The following is a 13165-nucleotide window of genomic DNA, read 5'->3' as shown; positions in this document are numbered from 1 at the left end:
TGAACGAGAGTCTGAGATATATTAAAATCCTGCTGCAGGTTGCGGTGAAGCGTGCTCGGCAGAAGTGCCTCCTCTCGTTCCCTTTCCCCTCTCCCCTTCCGCCCCTCGACGTCTTTCTTTCTTTTTTCACTTCTTACTTTTTATTTGTCAAGCATTGTTTGCGCCCCTTGGGCGGTGCGGTGAGGTCGTCTAATTAGAAAATTCTCGGCGACCCTTCTTCCTGCGTAAAGCTAACCTTTTTATACCGTGTAACAAGGGGGTTGTTGGTCTTGGTTTCGGTCGTCATCGTCGTCGCAGTCTCGACTCCGCGAGAAGAAGGGGCCAGGCTCGGTAATTATTATTCAAATATTTTTCTTTGCCAAAGTTATGTAGCCAGATATATATAGGCATGCGCCATTAATATTCACAGCGTTGTCAGCGTTCCGACCGCCCGTTCGGTATAATTCGCTCCGGCGCGAAATACGGTGAAGATGCAGTGAGATAAATAAGCGAGGAAAAAAAATCGGAGAATATAGAGCAAAATTTCTACCTCTCTCGAAACTCCGCCGGGTTTCAGATGCAAATTAGCGCAGACAGTTCTAGGGAGACGCGGGGTGTCGCACCTCTGGGTCTTCTTGGCTCGGGGGTTGCCTTCAGGCGCGAGTTTCCCGGGTGCCGGCCAACCGGCGTTCGGCTACAGGGGAAACGGCGCGGTAATTAGTCAGAGGGGGATGGAAAGTAGGGCGTTAGTGTCGGCAGACGGATTAAGAAGCCCTACAATTATCAGCCGTCTCCCGTAATTGAGATTCATCGACGGCCACCGGCCGGCTACGACGCCTCGACTCGAATCGCGTCCTCTTTCTCTCTCACGACCGACACCTACGGACTCACAATGAGAGATTGACACCCCGGATTGACCGAATTGAAGCCGCCCGCCGGAAGTCCCGACCTCCGTGTCACGGAGAACCTTCCTCTAGCTGCCGGACAGCCCCGAATCACACCCCCTGAAGGACGGCCGGATACTGCTGTCGAGGCAAACACCGTCTTGGGTAATGAGTTAATCATCGAACTCGAGGAGGTCCAGGACGCGGGACAATGACCTGTCATTACGAATTAGATTTACTTTCCAGGCGGCACCGAAATATATATTCAACAACGATATGTTATTATAACGATATGTATATTAACAGTAACGATATGATAAACAAGCAGGGATTCAGATATCAGTAGCGTATCGTAACTTCAAAATAAACGAAAATCTGCTTGTCAGTTTTTTTTACATTCAGTTGTTTCGTCAATCCAAATACGAAACGAGCAGTGTTTTCTGATTGTTGGTAATTACAGGGGATTTACAACATGAGTGACGACCATTTTGATCTTCAACATTAAATTTGATCACGGCAATTTCAAACAAAACATCTATTATATTACAAAGTAGTCCCGTTTCTGAAAAATGAAAAGGTGATAAAAATTGGAATTAGAAGAATTGTTTTGCTGTGAACTTTGTGACAACAGATTAATTGTTCAATAAAATTGTGCTGTCTCAATATCTGTTGTCCTTTTCATGGATTCCCCCTGATCAAAGATTTTATCACCACTACCGTTATAGTTTCATTTCTACACAAGAATCATAAGCCCGACTAAAATGAATATCACAAACTGACCAAATCTGTGCATGCATCACTGTATTTCCGGAACTTGTCAAAGTCGAGTGCACACCAGGTGCCCTATATCGCGAGGTCTTCACCGAGGGCCCGTTTAGTGTCAACGTCACGGTGGTCAAAGAAGGTTTTTCCGTGTTGGCCGGTTAGCCGAGGTCCGTTTATCTGCCGTATGATCGGCCCAACCAAGGCGGTCTTGTCAGGGTGGCGCTCGCACCTGGTGCAGATAGTTGTCGGTGGATTTACAGCCTGCTAGGCAGTCGGGTGGAGTTGGGGCCTCGAGTTATCGTTATCGCGATCCCACAACGCGCTGAGGATCCGGGATCGCTCGCGTGCCGTTTGGTCAAGGTGTCGAAGAGCGACGTGAGTAGCAAAGGCTCATTCGAGGGGGCAATCACTCCTGAACTTCGGTGTAAGCCCAACTTCAGGACCTTAGGACTTCGGAATGACTCTCGTGACTTTAAAATACTTTCAATGACTTCGGATGCGTTCATACGAGTTCAGAAGGCTTCACGTGACTTAAAGTGATTTAAACTGACATCACAGAACTTGAAATTCAGAGTGGTTACCACCTTGGTCTAATTCTAGGCCGGATATCGTGTCACTCTGTTCAATTAGTCGGTCTGGTTTTTTTATCTGGGGACCGGGACACGTTTCAGGTGGTAACGCCGGAGAATTGATCGTCCCTTGAGCCTCTAATGCCCCGGAGCAGGAGGATCCCGTAATTAACCCGTTAGAAAGAAAAGACAGACGGAAACGAGGGTGTAATTAATTAGGCCAGCTGCAGGTCCGGGGAACCGACACCGCGGGAAGTTGACAACGGGAGGACTGCGCAACCTGTTGCTTCATCGTAGGATGAGAGGCCGAGGGCGGAAGAGTTTCGAGGGGCTCGGCGCTGATGCTGTGAGCCGGCAATTAACCCATCAACCCTTAATGAATGAACTCGCTCCAGCCTCGCGGCCCACTCCACCGACCTTCTCAACCCCATTAGCTAACTACCCCGGGGTATTTGCATGTCGAGTTAAAGGGGAGAGACCAGATTCCGGCGGACAATTATCGCCAAGCTTTGCAGCCGCAGAGTTAAACGCCGGAGAGGATCGTGCGCTCTGCAAATATGAATCAACGTCAGTGAGTGTTACATTCGGAGAGTGGAGGAGCCCAAGACAAGAAACGATGATCGTTCTTTTGCGAAGAATCGCAAATTTCTCAACATCCTACCGCTGTCACCGGTTCCTTTTATCGCCGCGACGGAGTCGCTTGATAGTTATCGTCAAGGCTTTCGCGGGATTAAATTGTAATTAGAATTTACAGGAGTCCGGGTCCTTTTTCTCTTGGGGAAGGCGAGGTGGCGGATTGGAGAGAGACGGAAAAATCCGGCGGCCGTGAGTCCGAAGCGGTTGGGAGAGGGTGGCTGGCTGGCTGGCTGGCTGGCTGGCCGGCCGGCCTCCGGACGAAGGCATAAACGTGAGTTATGTTAGCAGTTAGATAGTTGAATCTCAGTATTCCGTGGCGTGCTCTCTCGCCACGTTAATATCTTCATTACTAAATCATCCCCCACCGCCGGCACCTCTGCCTCTCCCGGCCATTTTCATCCGCTGACCATCTCTCTTCTATATGGCTATCTCTCCGAGCCTTCCGCCCCCGATACGGCTGCCACTCGCTAAACGAACTTTTGCTTGCAAAACCGTATTTTTTCATTTATTCATTTATTTTCCTTCCACTCCTCCTTATCCTCTTCTTCTCATTCTTCAGGTTCTCTTTCATGTGATAAAAGAGCCCCACGCCGTATGCATCTCTCTGCTCCTCGATGGTACGCTTCCACATATATTACCTTATACGTTCAGGGGAGTCCGGGAGAAACCCCTTTCCATATTCATTCAGAGCCGTTGATCTATAACCCTCGTTAATTAACCGCTTGTACGACTTGCGATTGTTCGAGTCTCGGGCTTATTTTCAACTTCTACATCGCTAATGTATCATAATTCTGAGAAGAAATTCCTCCTTCGGGTTAAGGTTTAAGGACACGAATTTCACGTCACAAAAAGGAAGCTTGTGCGACGGTCGCTATAATTTTATGTACCTGATCGGCTGATGGCCACAAACTTTCGTACCGGGTGTGAATTCTTTAAATATATTATACATTTTAAACAAGCTTAAATAAAGAAAAAAATACCGTGATCGTAGTACTTTTATAAATTTATTTTCACGCTTGCAGCTTTGTTTAAAACACACGTAAAATTGCAACAGGGTATGGAGTGGTGCGGAATCGCGTAATATTTGTTAAGCCGCGTCCTCTTTTCTGGAGTAAAAAAAGGAATCCCGAGATAAAAATAAGTCCAGGATAAAATAGAAGTTCGCGAAGAGAGAAAAAAGGCGGTAAGAGAGGGAACAAAAATCGTAGCGTATTTCTTCCCAGAACGCGTATAGATCTTAATGCAGGGGGTTTGTTTCCCTTATGGTTAGAGAGCCGTAGCTCGGTTCGGAGGTAGGGGGTTTCACGGGGGTACATTAGCAGAGTTATATTCCCGCGGGGGAAAGACGGGTAGCCCGCGGTGTATATCTTGGTTATTTTTTATTACGCCCCGTCGACGGCCGCGTAACCGAGCGCGTAAAACGAAGAAGAGCTGGCGGCCAGCGCGGAAGAAAGAAAAGAAAAAGAAGCGAACGGACCGAGGGAGGAAGAGTCGGTTAAAATCGAAAACGGGGTAAAAATTTTCGGTTTCTAAGATCCAATCAGCGGCCGGTAACGCGCGTCGTGGATTATTAACTTCGTTAGCCACGCCGGTTGTTCGTTTGGACGGGGGATGAAGCAGGGAAGCCTTGCGGATCTGCCCTTGGTGCGAGTCGGGCAAAGGTATACGGAAAAGCTATTCCGCACGCGAGAGGGTACCGCGTTATATTTATGACGGGACATTAATGCCGTTTTTTTAATAATGGCACGAGACGTACGCGACGCTCATCGAGGGGTGAGAAATGCTAACACCCGAATTTGGGGTGCGATGCTACAGTACAGCGGCAAGGGGACGGCGAAAAAAATAAAATATAATAATAACAACACATCCCTGCAGCCGTATACACGTCCGTGTGTAAAAAAAGCTTCCACGGGGGTTGCAGCGGCGTTTTTTTCTTTTCTTCTTCGCTCGGCTCTTCCTTTTTTTTTTTTACACTCACCTACCCTCAAAGCGCACTATGCCGGTCCATCCATCTTGCTTTCCATAACGGGACACGCACGTACGCATTACCCCGAAAAATCATCCCCCTCGAATTTTAATATATTCGCACACCGAGAAAAAAAGGGAAAGGAAAAACGAAATTTCACCCTGCTACCTGCGCGCTCGCTCATCTTCTGCAATAAGAATACGACCAAGACGAAGAAGAAGAAGAAGAAGAAGAAGAAGAAGAAGAAGAAGAAGAAGGAGTCGGCAGCACCGCGCGAGGCTCGTGTACGTCATTTGAACACGGGGCGCGACCTTGTCACCCGGTTTAGCCCCCGTCAGAGAGAGCGAACGCCGCCTAGTTGTCATGTAGATTTTTAGGCACATATGAACAGGCAGTCGGCGCGTGACGAGTTCTTTGTATATCCACCGGCACGCCGAGGTTAGGAGCGCGTCTCTATACAGGGGCGTCGTGTAGTCGGCATAATGCGAGAATGCATATTACATGTCCAACTGTTTGGGTAAACACGGCCACCCGCCTTTCACCGATACCCTTATAACCCGGCTGAATTACGTCTCTTCGGTGGAAACAATACCGTCAATTCTCCCCCTCCGTTCTTCGTCGTCGAGATTTGCTCATCTACTTTATTTTTTTCTTCTTCGTACCACGTTTACCGGGGTGTCTCAAATAATGCGTCGATGATTGAGCGCGACGCGACGTAGAACACAAAAAGAACGAACGAAAGAACACCGACCGGTGTCGAATTACGAGTTCAGGTTTATCCGATCTAATTTGTGGTGGGGGCTAGTTCGGCATGCGGGGAAAAAAAATTTGGTTCGAAAAAAAAAGGTCTCACAAGAGGGTTGAGTTTACAAGTTCGGTATGCAGTTTATGCACTTCATCGTCGAAGGATGCAGCGTGTGTACATAATTACAAGTGGCGGGGTGCATATAATAATCTCAGCGTCATAAAAGCGGGGTGCGAAGCAAATTACAATCCTAACTAACCAGCGATCACGTTTCGCGCTTGTGCTTGTTCCTTATGTTTTATGCTCTTCGACTCTCTCTCTCTTTCTTTCTCTGCAGGTACATTTCGGTTGCGACTTTAATTTTCTTTCCCTTCCCTCTTCATGGTCGCTGATGCTTCCGACCTCGTTTTCACCCCTCTGACAAGACTGACTCGACTTAATCCCTCGAATTACCCTGAGCTTTGCAACGTTTCAAATTAGCCGAGATTTACGTAATTAACCAACATCTTTTGTTTCTTGAGGCTTGGGTCCTGACTTTGGTGGAGAATCACTGATCCGAGTAGCGGCAGAATGTGTAATGGCATTACGGAATCGATTAGAGCGCAAAATCTTGCGCATGCTTGAAAACTAGCGGAAATTAATTTGTATTAGAAATTTTTCACTACGGGATAAAACTGAGCACAATTAATCTTAGATATTTTCTGAGAACCTTGGACAGAATTTTCAATCAAGTGAAATTGCACATCTATATGTGCGTGGATAGGCATGAAAATTGATCGTAAAAGCGAAATATCCTGCAATAATTCGTATACGGTCTATTACATTTTCCTACGCTACGTTGAAACTACTTTTCTATCACGTATGCGTATACGTAATACGCATAAATTCAGCATGGTAGGTAAGTATGTCGTGAATGTGTAATATATTACAGTACGCACGTACGTTGAATGGACAGTTACGTCAAATAATATACTTACTTCGATCACAATCAGGCGTTTAGTTGTAGGTAAATTAAAGAACTACCGAATTATCGCGTCATTCGACACATTGATTAAAAATCCACGCAAACGACGCCCAAGAAAAATGATACCCTGCAGTATTTTCAAATTTATTTTCATTTCACTTAAATTTAATTCCATTGATTTACGGTTTCTTTTTGCCACTTGCCAAGTTTTCAAGGGTCAATTTTTCCGGGTAGTCGTCCACGCATCGATAAGGATATTTAGTATCGCATTAACTTAAGCAGAGACACACACTCAAGTACAGGTATAATAAACGTAAGACGACACGTAGGCGTTAGCAATAATTGATGAATGTTACTGACCTGCTGTCGGCCAGCGCGTGACTGAGTCTTGGTGAGAGCGAGGCCTGCTTGGTCTACTTGGACTGCTGAAACTATGACAAGCATTTCTTTTTATTCCGTCCGAGAAAGGTTTAATTCGAGGTGGAAACATCTACTACTATACAGAAGTAAAATTTTGTGTTTTTTTTTTTTTTAAATATGGATATTTTTATTTATTTATTTTTCTTTTTTGTTTGTTTAATTGTTTGGTTTTGCAATATTCTCTACGTCCATTTCCACTCCCTGCACAACGAATTACGACACGCATTACGCACCAAAATCACTGCACGGGCAATTTGATTCTAATCGTGTACAAATTTTGTGGCAAGTTTGATCGTTTATGATTAAAATTATAACGTACAAGGCATGTGGTATAGAATTTAAATTCGCGGATACCGACAACGAGAACAACGTGAAACTTTCGCGTAATCTACATTGCACGTCCAGTGCCAAGAAAAACATGAGAATGAGAATGAAATAAAAATATCATTTATACGTGTACGTATCTCGCAGTACAGGTAAAGGCGTATGAAATGGGAGACAAGTAATACACGTCTTTGAGACCAAAACAGGCCAGACTCTCACGCTCTAGTTGGCGCCTTCAATAACAAAATTGCGTTGAGAACTTCTTTTACTCAACGATTCGAGCAGCATATACCATACAATATTATATTTGTATATAATACTATTCGACCAAACAAAAAAACATCCATTATACACACAGATCGGGGTAAGACGGGCGCACGCACACGCGCACACACGTACGCGTGTATAATGTGCGTTCGTACGTAAAGCGAGTTATATCCTGAAAGAAAATTTTATAATCCAGCGAAACAATTAGGTAAAAAAAAAAAAAAAATTAATAAATAAATGAAAATAAAATAAAAATTATCAGTATTACATCAGAGGACACGCAGACAACGGCGTCGAGTAGACACAGACAGATCTTAACGTACCCATTGTGGTGCACGTGATAGGTATTAAAGGCGTACATTTGTACAGCCATAATGCCGTCGTATCGAATCGCGGGTAACGCGATGGCAGGACGTAGCGGATCGTCGAACAATAGAAATATGCTATAATTCTCACGAGTGCAGCTGTTCGATACATAACCGCGGCACGGTGTCGAGCGTGTTGGACCAACAAAAAACTCTACACTGCTCAAAAACCAGAAGAATAAAAAGAGGAAGACGAAGAAGGAGGAAGAGGAGGATGAGACGAAGAAGCAGAAGAAGAAGAAGAAGAAGAAGAAGAGGACGGGGAAGACGGAGATAAAGATCGGTCGCCTCAACTGATTCGTGGAATGTGACCCGGCGCTTCTCTCGAGTCAACCGTGGACCACCGTTCACCAACGATCAAGCGCACCGAGTCCGTCGCAGGAATCGGCAATGGCATTTATAAAAATAATTATTTTATGAAAGATGAGATTTTTCACGCTACACCGAATTCCCTTCGGCGTGATACGAATTGACAATTGAATTTCGCGCCTCCAAGGCGTGGTGCATGATGTCACGCGCCTCGGTTGGATTGAGACATCTGACGTCACGCGAGGTCAGAAGGCCGTTCGAACGCTGTCAAAAAAGTCTCTGTCATTTATTCCGGATAATCCAGAAGCTTGAGAATACATCGAGCATTGATTCTCAGTACGGAATCTCACACTAGGTTATAATTAATGAACTTGTGCTGTCTAATGGTAGAATTAATATGCTTAGGCATTTACTTCAGGTAATTAAGTGAGAGAATTCATCTGCGTATAAACGAAATTATAGCCCGGAGCTATCAAAATTCGATTAACACTTTACGACTCTTGGCGTTGAAAATATGGAAGAATAATACAATCTTTCTAAAAGTACGACAATATTCAAACTGTTTCGTTTTTTTTTTTTTTTTTCTTTAATTAGGATTTCGAATTATTTCGATTCCGTAATTTGAAGAGATCATCGATGAAATTCAATTCGATAAATTAGAGTTACACTGTATTAGTTTTTGTCATATCAATTGCACCAGATACTGGACTCTAGATACGTTCTCTAGAGATTTTCGAATAGTTTTTTTCATCATACAGGAGTACTCCACTATTTGGTGATAGTCTCAGGAAACTGAACACCTATGTTCGGATACTTGTACAGACTGCGGGCTGGCCAATTAACTCTATCTCGTCGGGCCCTGATACAAGATGTCAATAAATAGCAGATCCGTCACATTCTGGCCATCTCAAATTCTCAACACATTGCAACCTCAAGACGCCTGCGAATTTTGGCAGTCAATATGTGGCCGCAACTGGTTCGTTCAATCTGACAAGCAGACGAGAAACTCGGTGCGGAATAATTGAATCTACAAATGTAAAGTAACATGACCCGATGCAGGCAGACTTGAGTGTTCAGTTTCATAAAAACGATGATTCCAAAAATCGGAAACTGACCAGTAGCTGATTTCTGTTCCTGACGAGATACCGCGGGCGTCTATAAGGAACGCATTCACGCACGTAAGAGATGACGGAGTTATAAGTAAGGTTGCGGGCACTGCTTCGGTATCCAAGTATATAACCTGGGCGGCGTTTCCGCGCGGTGTACATATATAAATAAAATAAAATGAAACGAAAACGAGGGAATAAAATGTGATTTACAACGGTGGAAAGACAATGGCCGAACGCGCGCTTCGCCACGATAATGTATGCGGATGGCGCAGACTGGCACGGGGACACTGAATTCTGATTGGCTCGCCCGCCGACCCGACAGGGCTACAACGGAAAGCGATAAATAACGAGCAGAGATAACTTCCAGCCCCACCCCCGGGTGCCCCTGCCTTACCTGCCTCCCTTCCATTCCGCTCTCCTCTTGACCCCCGATCCTCGTCGTCGAGCATCGACGATCCTCCTCGCCGATTCCGATGGCAAGAACGCGATTGATAATTGGCACGAAACGCGACCCGTTAGCAGGAAAATACCTTGCCTGGAGCCGAGGAGGTGTTGCGCGAGGGTCGCCTTCCAACGAGGAACTGGTCGGTTTTCAGGTATTTGCTAGTGTCGTCGATCGTCAGGTGAATCGGATATACCGACTGATGTTGTTTACAAACATTCTTCCCGAACGAAACGTTCTTCCGCTCTTCACATGGTTGGGAGTTGAGTTTCTTGACGAGTGACTGCAGGTAGGTATAGGTACCGAAATGTACCAGCGCATAGTTTTTGTAACGTACACTGTTCGTTCCGGTAAACCCTCGTACACCTTGGTGCCTCTACCAGACGTTCCCCCAAAAATCGTCCAAAGACACCGATACATTGACTATAGGTACGGATAATCATCGATTAATTGGAGAATGGTTACAGGGTATTTATTGAACTGACGGCTGGAGCCATTAAACTCGGTTAGTATGTGGAGAAAATTCGTTTGAACGTATCGTAAATGGACGTATTTCATTGAAGTTGCTATTAGTTAAGTAAAAAGTTTTTTGTACGACATATTTTGAAATAAGTGCAAGAAATCTTGATTTTTAGATTCAAATGTTCATTGTACCGGTTGTGTCCCTGCAATCACTCGCAGACCAGAGACCGGAAATCTGATTTCGTAGACTAACTCCGTTCCACAGTATCGGACTGACTCATCCACGATTCTATGTATATAATAAGAAAAAATAAAAAAATACACTTTCCATTGATAAATCAGAGACCTTTTTGCCATCAGCGTAATGAGCACATCAAATCCGAGTCGCGTTTCATCTCTGTGTCAGTTGGACCAAGGCCAGAAATTCACCCACGTCGCAATGAGCCTAAACACACTGAATGCAAGTTTCTCGCACAGAATCATCGGTCCGAGGACGTTCGATGATGCACACAACACGTGTTCCGTTGCACTGAATGAGATGAGTTTTATATCAGGATGAAAGTTGGCTGCATGGGCTGCCAAAGATGAGCGATCGCGATTTATCTTCCCTGCGTGATCTTGGGTTATTTTCGATAAAGTTTCGTCATATGCTCTCTTTGTTCGTCACCTTTACACTTTCTTTAGTAGATGAGATGAGGCAGTCCACGTCGAAATGCAGTTTCACAGTCAAAAAGTGTTCGAAGGTGTGAATTTCGAATTGGAACAACTTGGGGGAAAATTTTTTAATTTTTTTGAATAATTTTCGACTCAAACGATTCGGACAGCTCACGTTGCATCGAATCGGTCGAAACTAAGGAAATTATTCATCATCTCGCCTGTAAGCCGATGTTTCAATCAGAGTAAGAAGTCACTTGTTGGAAGTTGAATAGCTCGGTCGAACCCTCCGAATTTCTTCGTGCACGGGTGGCCGCGAAAAAATATCGTGGGTTCTCCTTTGGATTTAATAAAATTTAAATTTTAATAAAATCCCCAGAGATGCTTGCGCCCGAACCGACACCGGTGTGTTTTCCTCGCCCCCCCCCCCCCCCCCGCCCCCGGATTCCCTTTTCATTTTTTCCCCGTGCCACGGGAAGTCGGAAACAATGGCTAGGGGTGGTGGTTTAAGGCGATCGATCCCTTCGAGTCGGAGACGGGGACGGGATGCGGGGGATTGCCTGGAACCGGGCGGAGGGCTTTACAGAAATATGATATTTCTCCCTCGTACCTTGTTAAAAAATATCCAATACCGCAAGCTCGACACTTCCAAAGCCCAATAACACCCTTTTTCCGTGGGCTGGAAGACTAAGAGGTGATCCAGGCGACGGACGAAAAATCCCGCGACCCCCCGCCCCCACCCCCCCCGCCCCCCCCCACCATCCTCTAATCATCCGAGAAACTGCTTGGGTACCGTTTTTCTCTTCTTGGACAATTTCGAAAGCTCCGTTTTCCCTGCTGAATAATTTCCCCGAGGTTTAACCTCCCCACGTTTTTACGCTCCCCATTCTCCTTACCACCCCTCGAGAAAGCGATCGCTACACCGCGACGTAAGGGGCATATAAAACATCCCCGAAAATGCAGGGGAAGACGGTATAAATCAGCGAAGAGTTGAGCGACGCGACGGCCTCCCCGAGTGTCGGATATCATGCGATTGTAGTGTAATAGGTGTAGAGCTTGGCCTATTGTTAGACGTGCGGTATTGCAGTGTGTACAACTCGTGTGCTCGCACGGACGCGAGTGTACCGTCGTATAACGATTCCCACTTTATCACGTTATTTTACATTATATCACTCGAGACCGGGGCTTCTCGACATGAAGATATGGGGAGAGGAACGGGAATACGATGGAAAGAAAAAAAAAGAAAAAATAGGAAAAAATATACACGGCATCCGCGCTTCGCTCTTATAAAAAAGGGGGGCGCGATACACGTAGTAGGTGGAGGAGTTGCATGTCTCGGTGAAATAGAAGAGGGACGAGAGAGAGGTAGAGAGCGTAGGATAGAGAGAAGGAAAAAAATATATGAATCCAGAAAAATCTAAAAATACATCACGCGTCGCTTTAGCGAATGGTACGAGGTAGCGCCTAATCATTTCCGGATATCAAACAGATAAATATAACCTTTTTATTACTTCTGTACCCGCAAGTGAGGAGTCTGTTGAAAATTAAAAGCGACGAGAAGTAATGTAACAGTTCAGAAGCGTAAGAAAAAAAAAAATACAGGCCCGCAACTTTCTTCAACACGTAGATGCGTATAGTTTTGTTGAAAAAATTGATGAATTTTGTTGGAACGTAGACGTACTATGTTGAACATATTTCGATGAGATTGAAAATTTGACCAAGATACATTTTTATTCTTGCAAAGAAAATGAATTTTCGAATATCCGATTGAATTTTCGTTTGCTGTTATCGTTATTAGTTTCCCAACGGGAGGTTGGGGGGCAATTATTTAAAATAGCAATCGGGAAATGAAAGAGTTTTTCACGAGGAACGGGACAACCGAGGGTCGACTGTGGGGGTGTGTCGGTGTGCATCAAGAGGGCGAACGACGGTGGAATATTTCGGGGATTTTTCGATGTGGAAAAAACTCTCTAAAGGCTTTTCCGAGCCGACGGGCAGCAATGCAAACCAAAAATCAAACTAGAGAGCCTTCCGAGCGGCCCCCGCGCCGCAAGAGTTGGCGAGGGTGAAAAAGCCGGGCTTCCCGGAGGACGGGGAGAACGCGCGGCGTGTTGCAAATGTAGAAAAATAGAAATGGGCGGCGCGGGGGAAAGCCGATCGCAAAAAGGGTATCGGAAAGAATGGCGTGAATTAGTCCCGCCGGATCAGACCCCTTCGATCGTTTCCAATACACGATACCTACATGTGAGAGAGCGTCGGGTAACTAAGGTGATTTTAAATTTACGAGGCAAGGGGTGCCTGCCCT

General features: G+C 45.4%; 1 protein-coding gene across 5 annotated transcripts in view; it reads right to left on the bottom strand.

Moving 5' to 3' along the window:
- The window catches only part of LOC124300045 (zinc finger homeobox protein 3), a 207356-nt gene that overhangs the window by 11806 nt on the left and 182385 nt on the right, over positions 1-13165 (bottom strand). Inside the window, exon 8 of one of the 5 annotated variants that reach the window (XM_046753667.1) lies at positions 6869-6939. The exons of the other annotated variants lie outside the window; for them this stretch is intronic. Within the exon in view, the coding sequence (XP_046609623.1) occupies positions 6869-6939 (71 nt within the window). The remainder of the gene's footprint in view (positions 1-6868; positions 6940-13165) is intronic. 5 annotated transcript variants of the gene reach the window in all.

This window comes from Neodiprion virginianus, chromosome 3 (assembly GCF_021901495.1).
Source record: "Neodiprion virginianus isolate iyNeoVirg1 chromosome 3, iyNeoVirg1.1, whole genome shotgun sequence".
In the NCBI taxonomy this organism is placed as follows: domain Eukaryota; kingdom Metazoa; phylum Arthropoda; class Insecta; order Hymenoptera; family Diprionidae; genus Neodiprion; species Neodiprion virginianus.
This window is presented reverse-complemented; position numbering and strand designations above follow the sequence as displayed.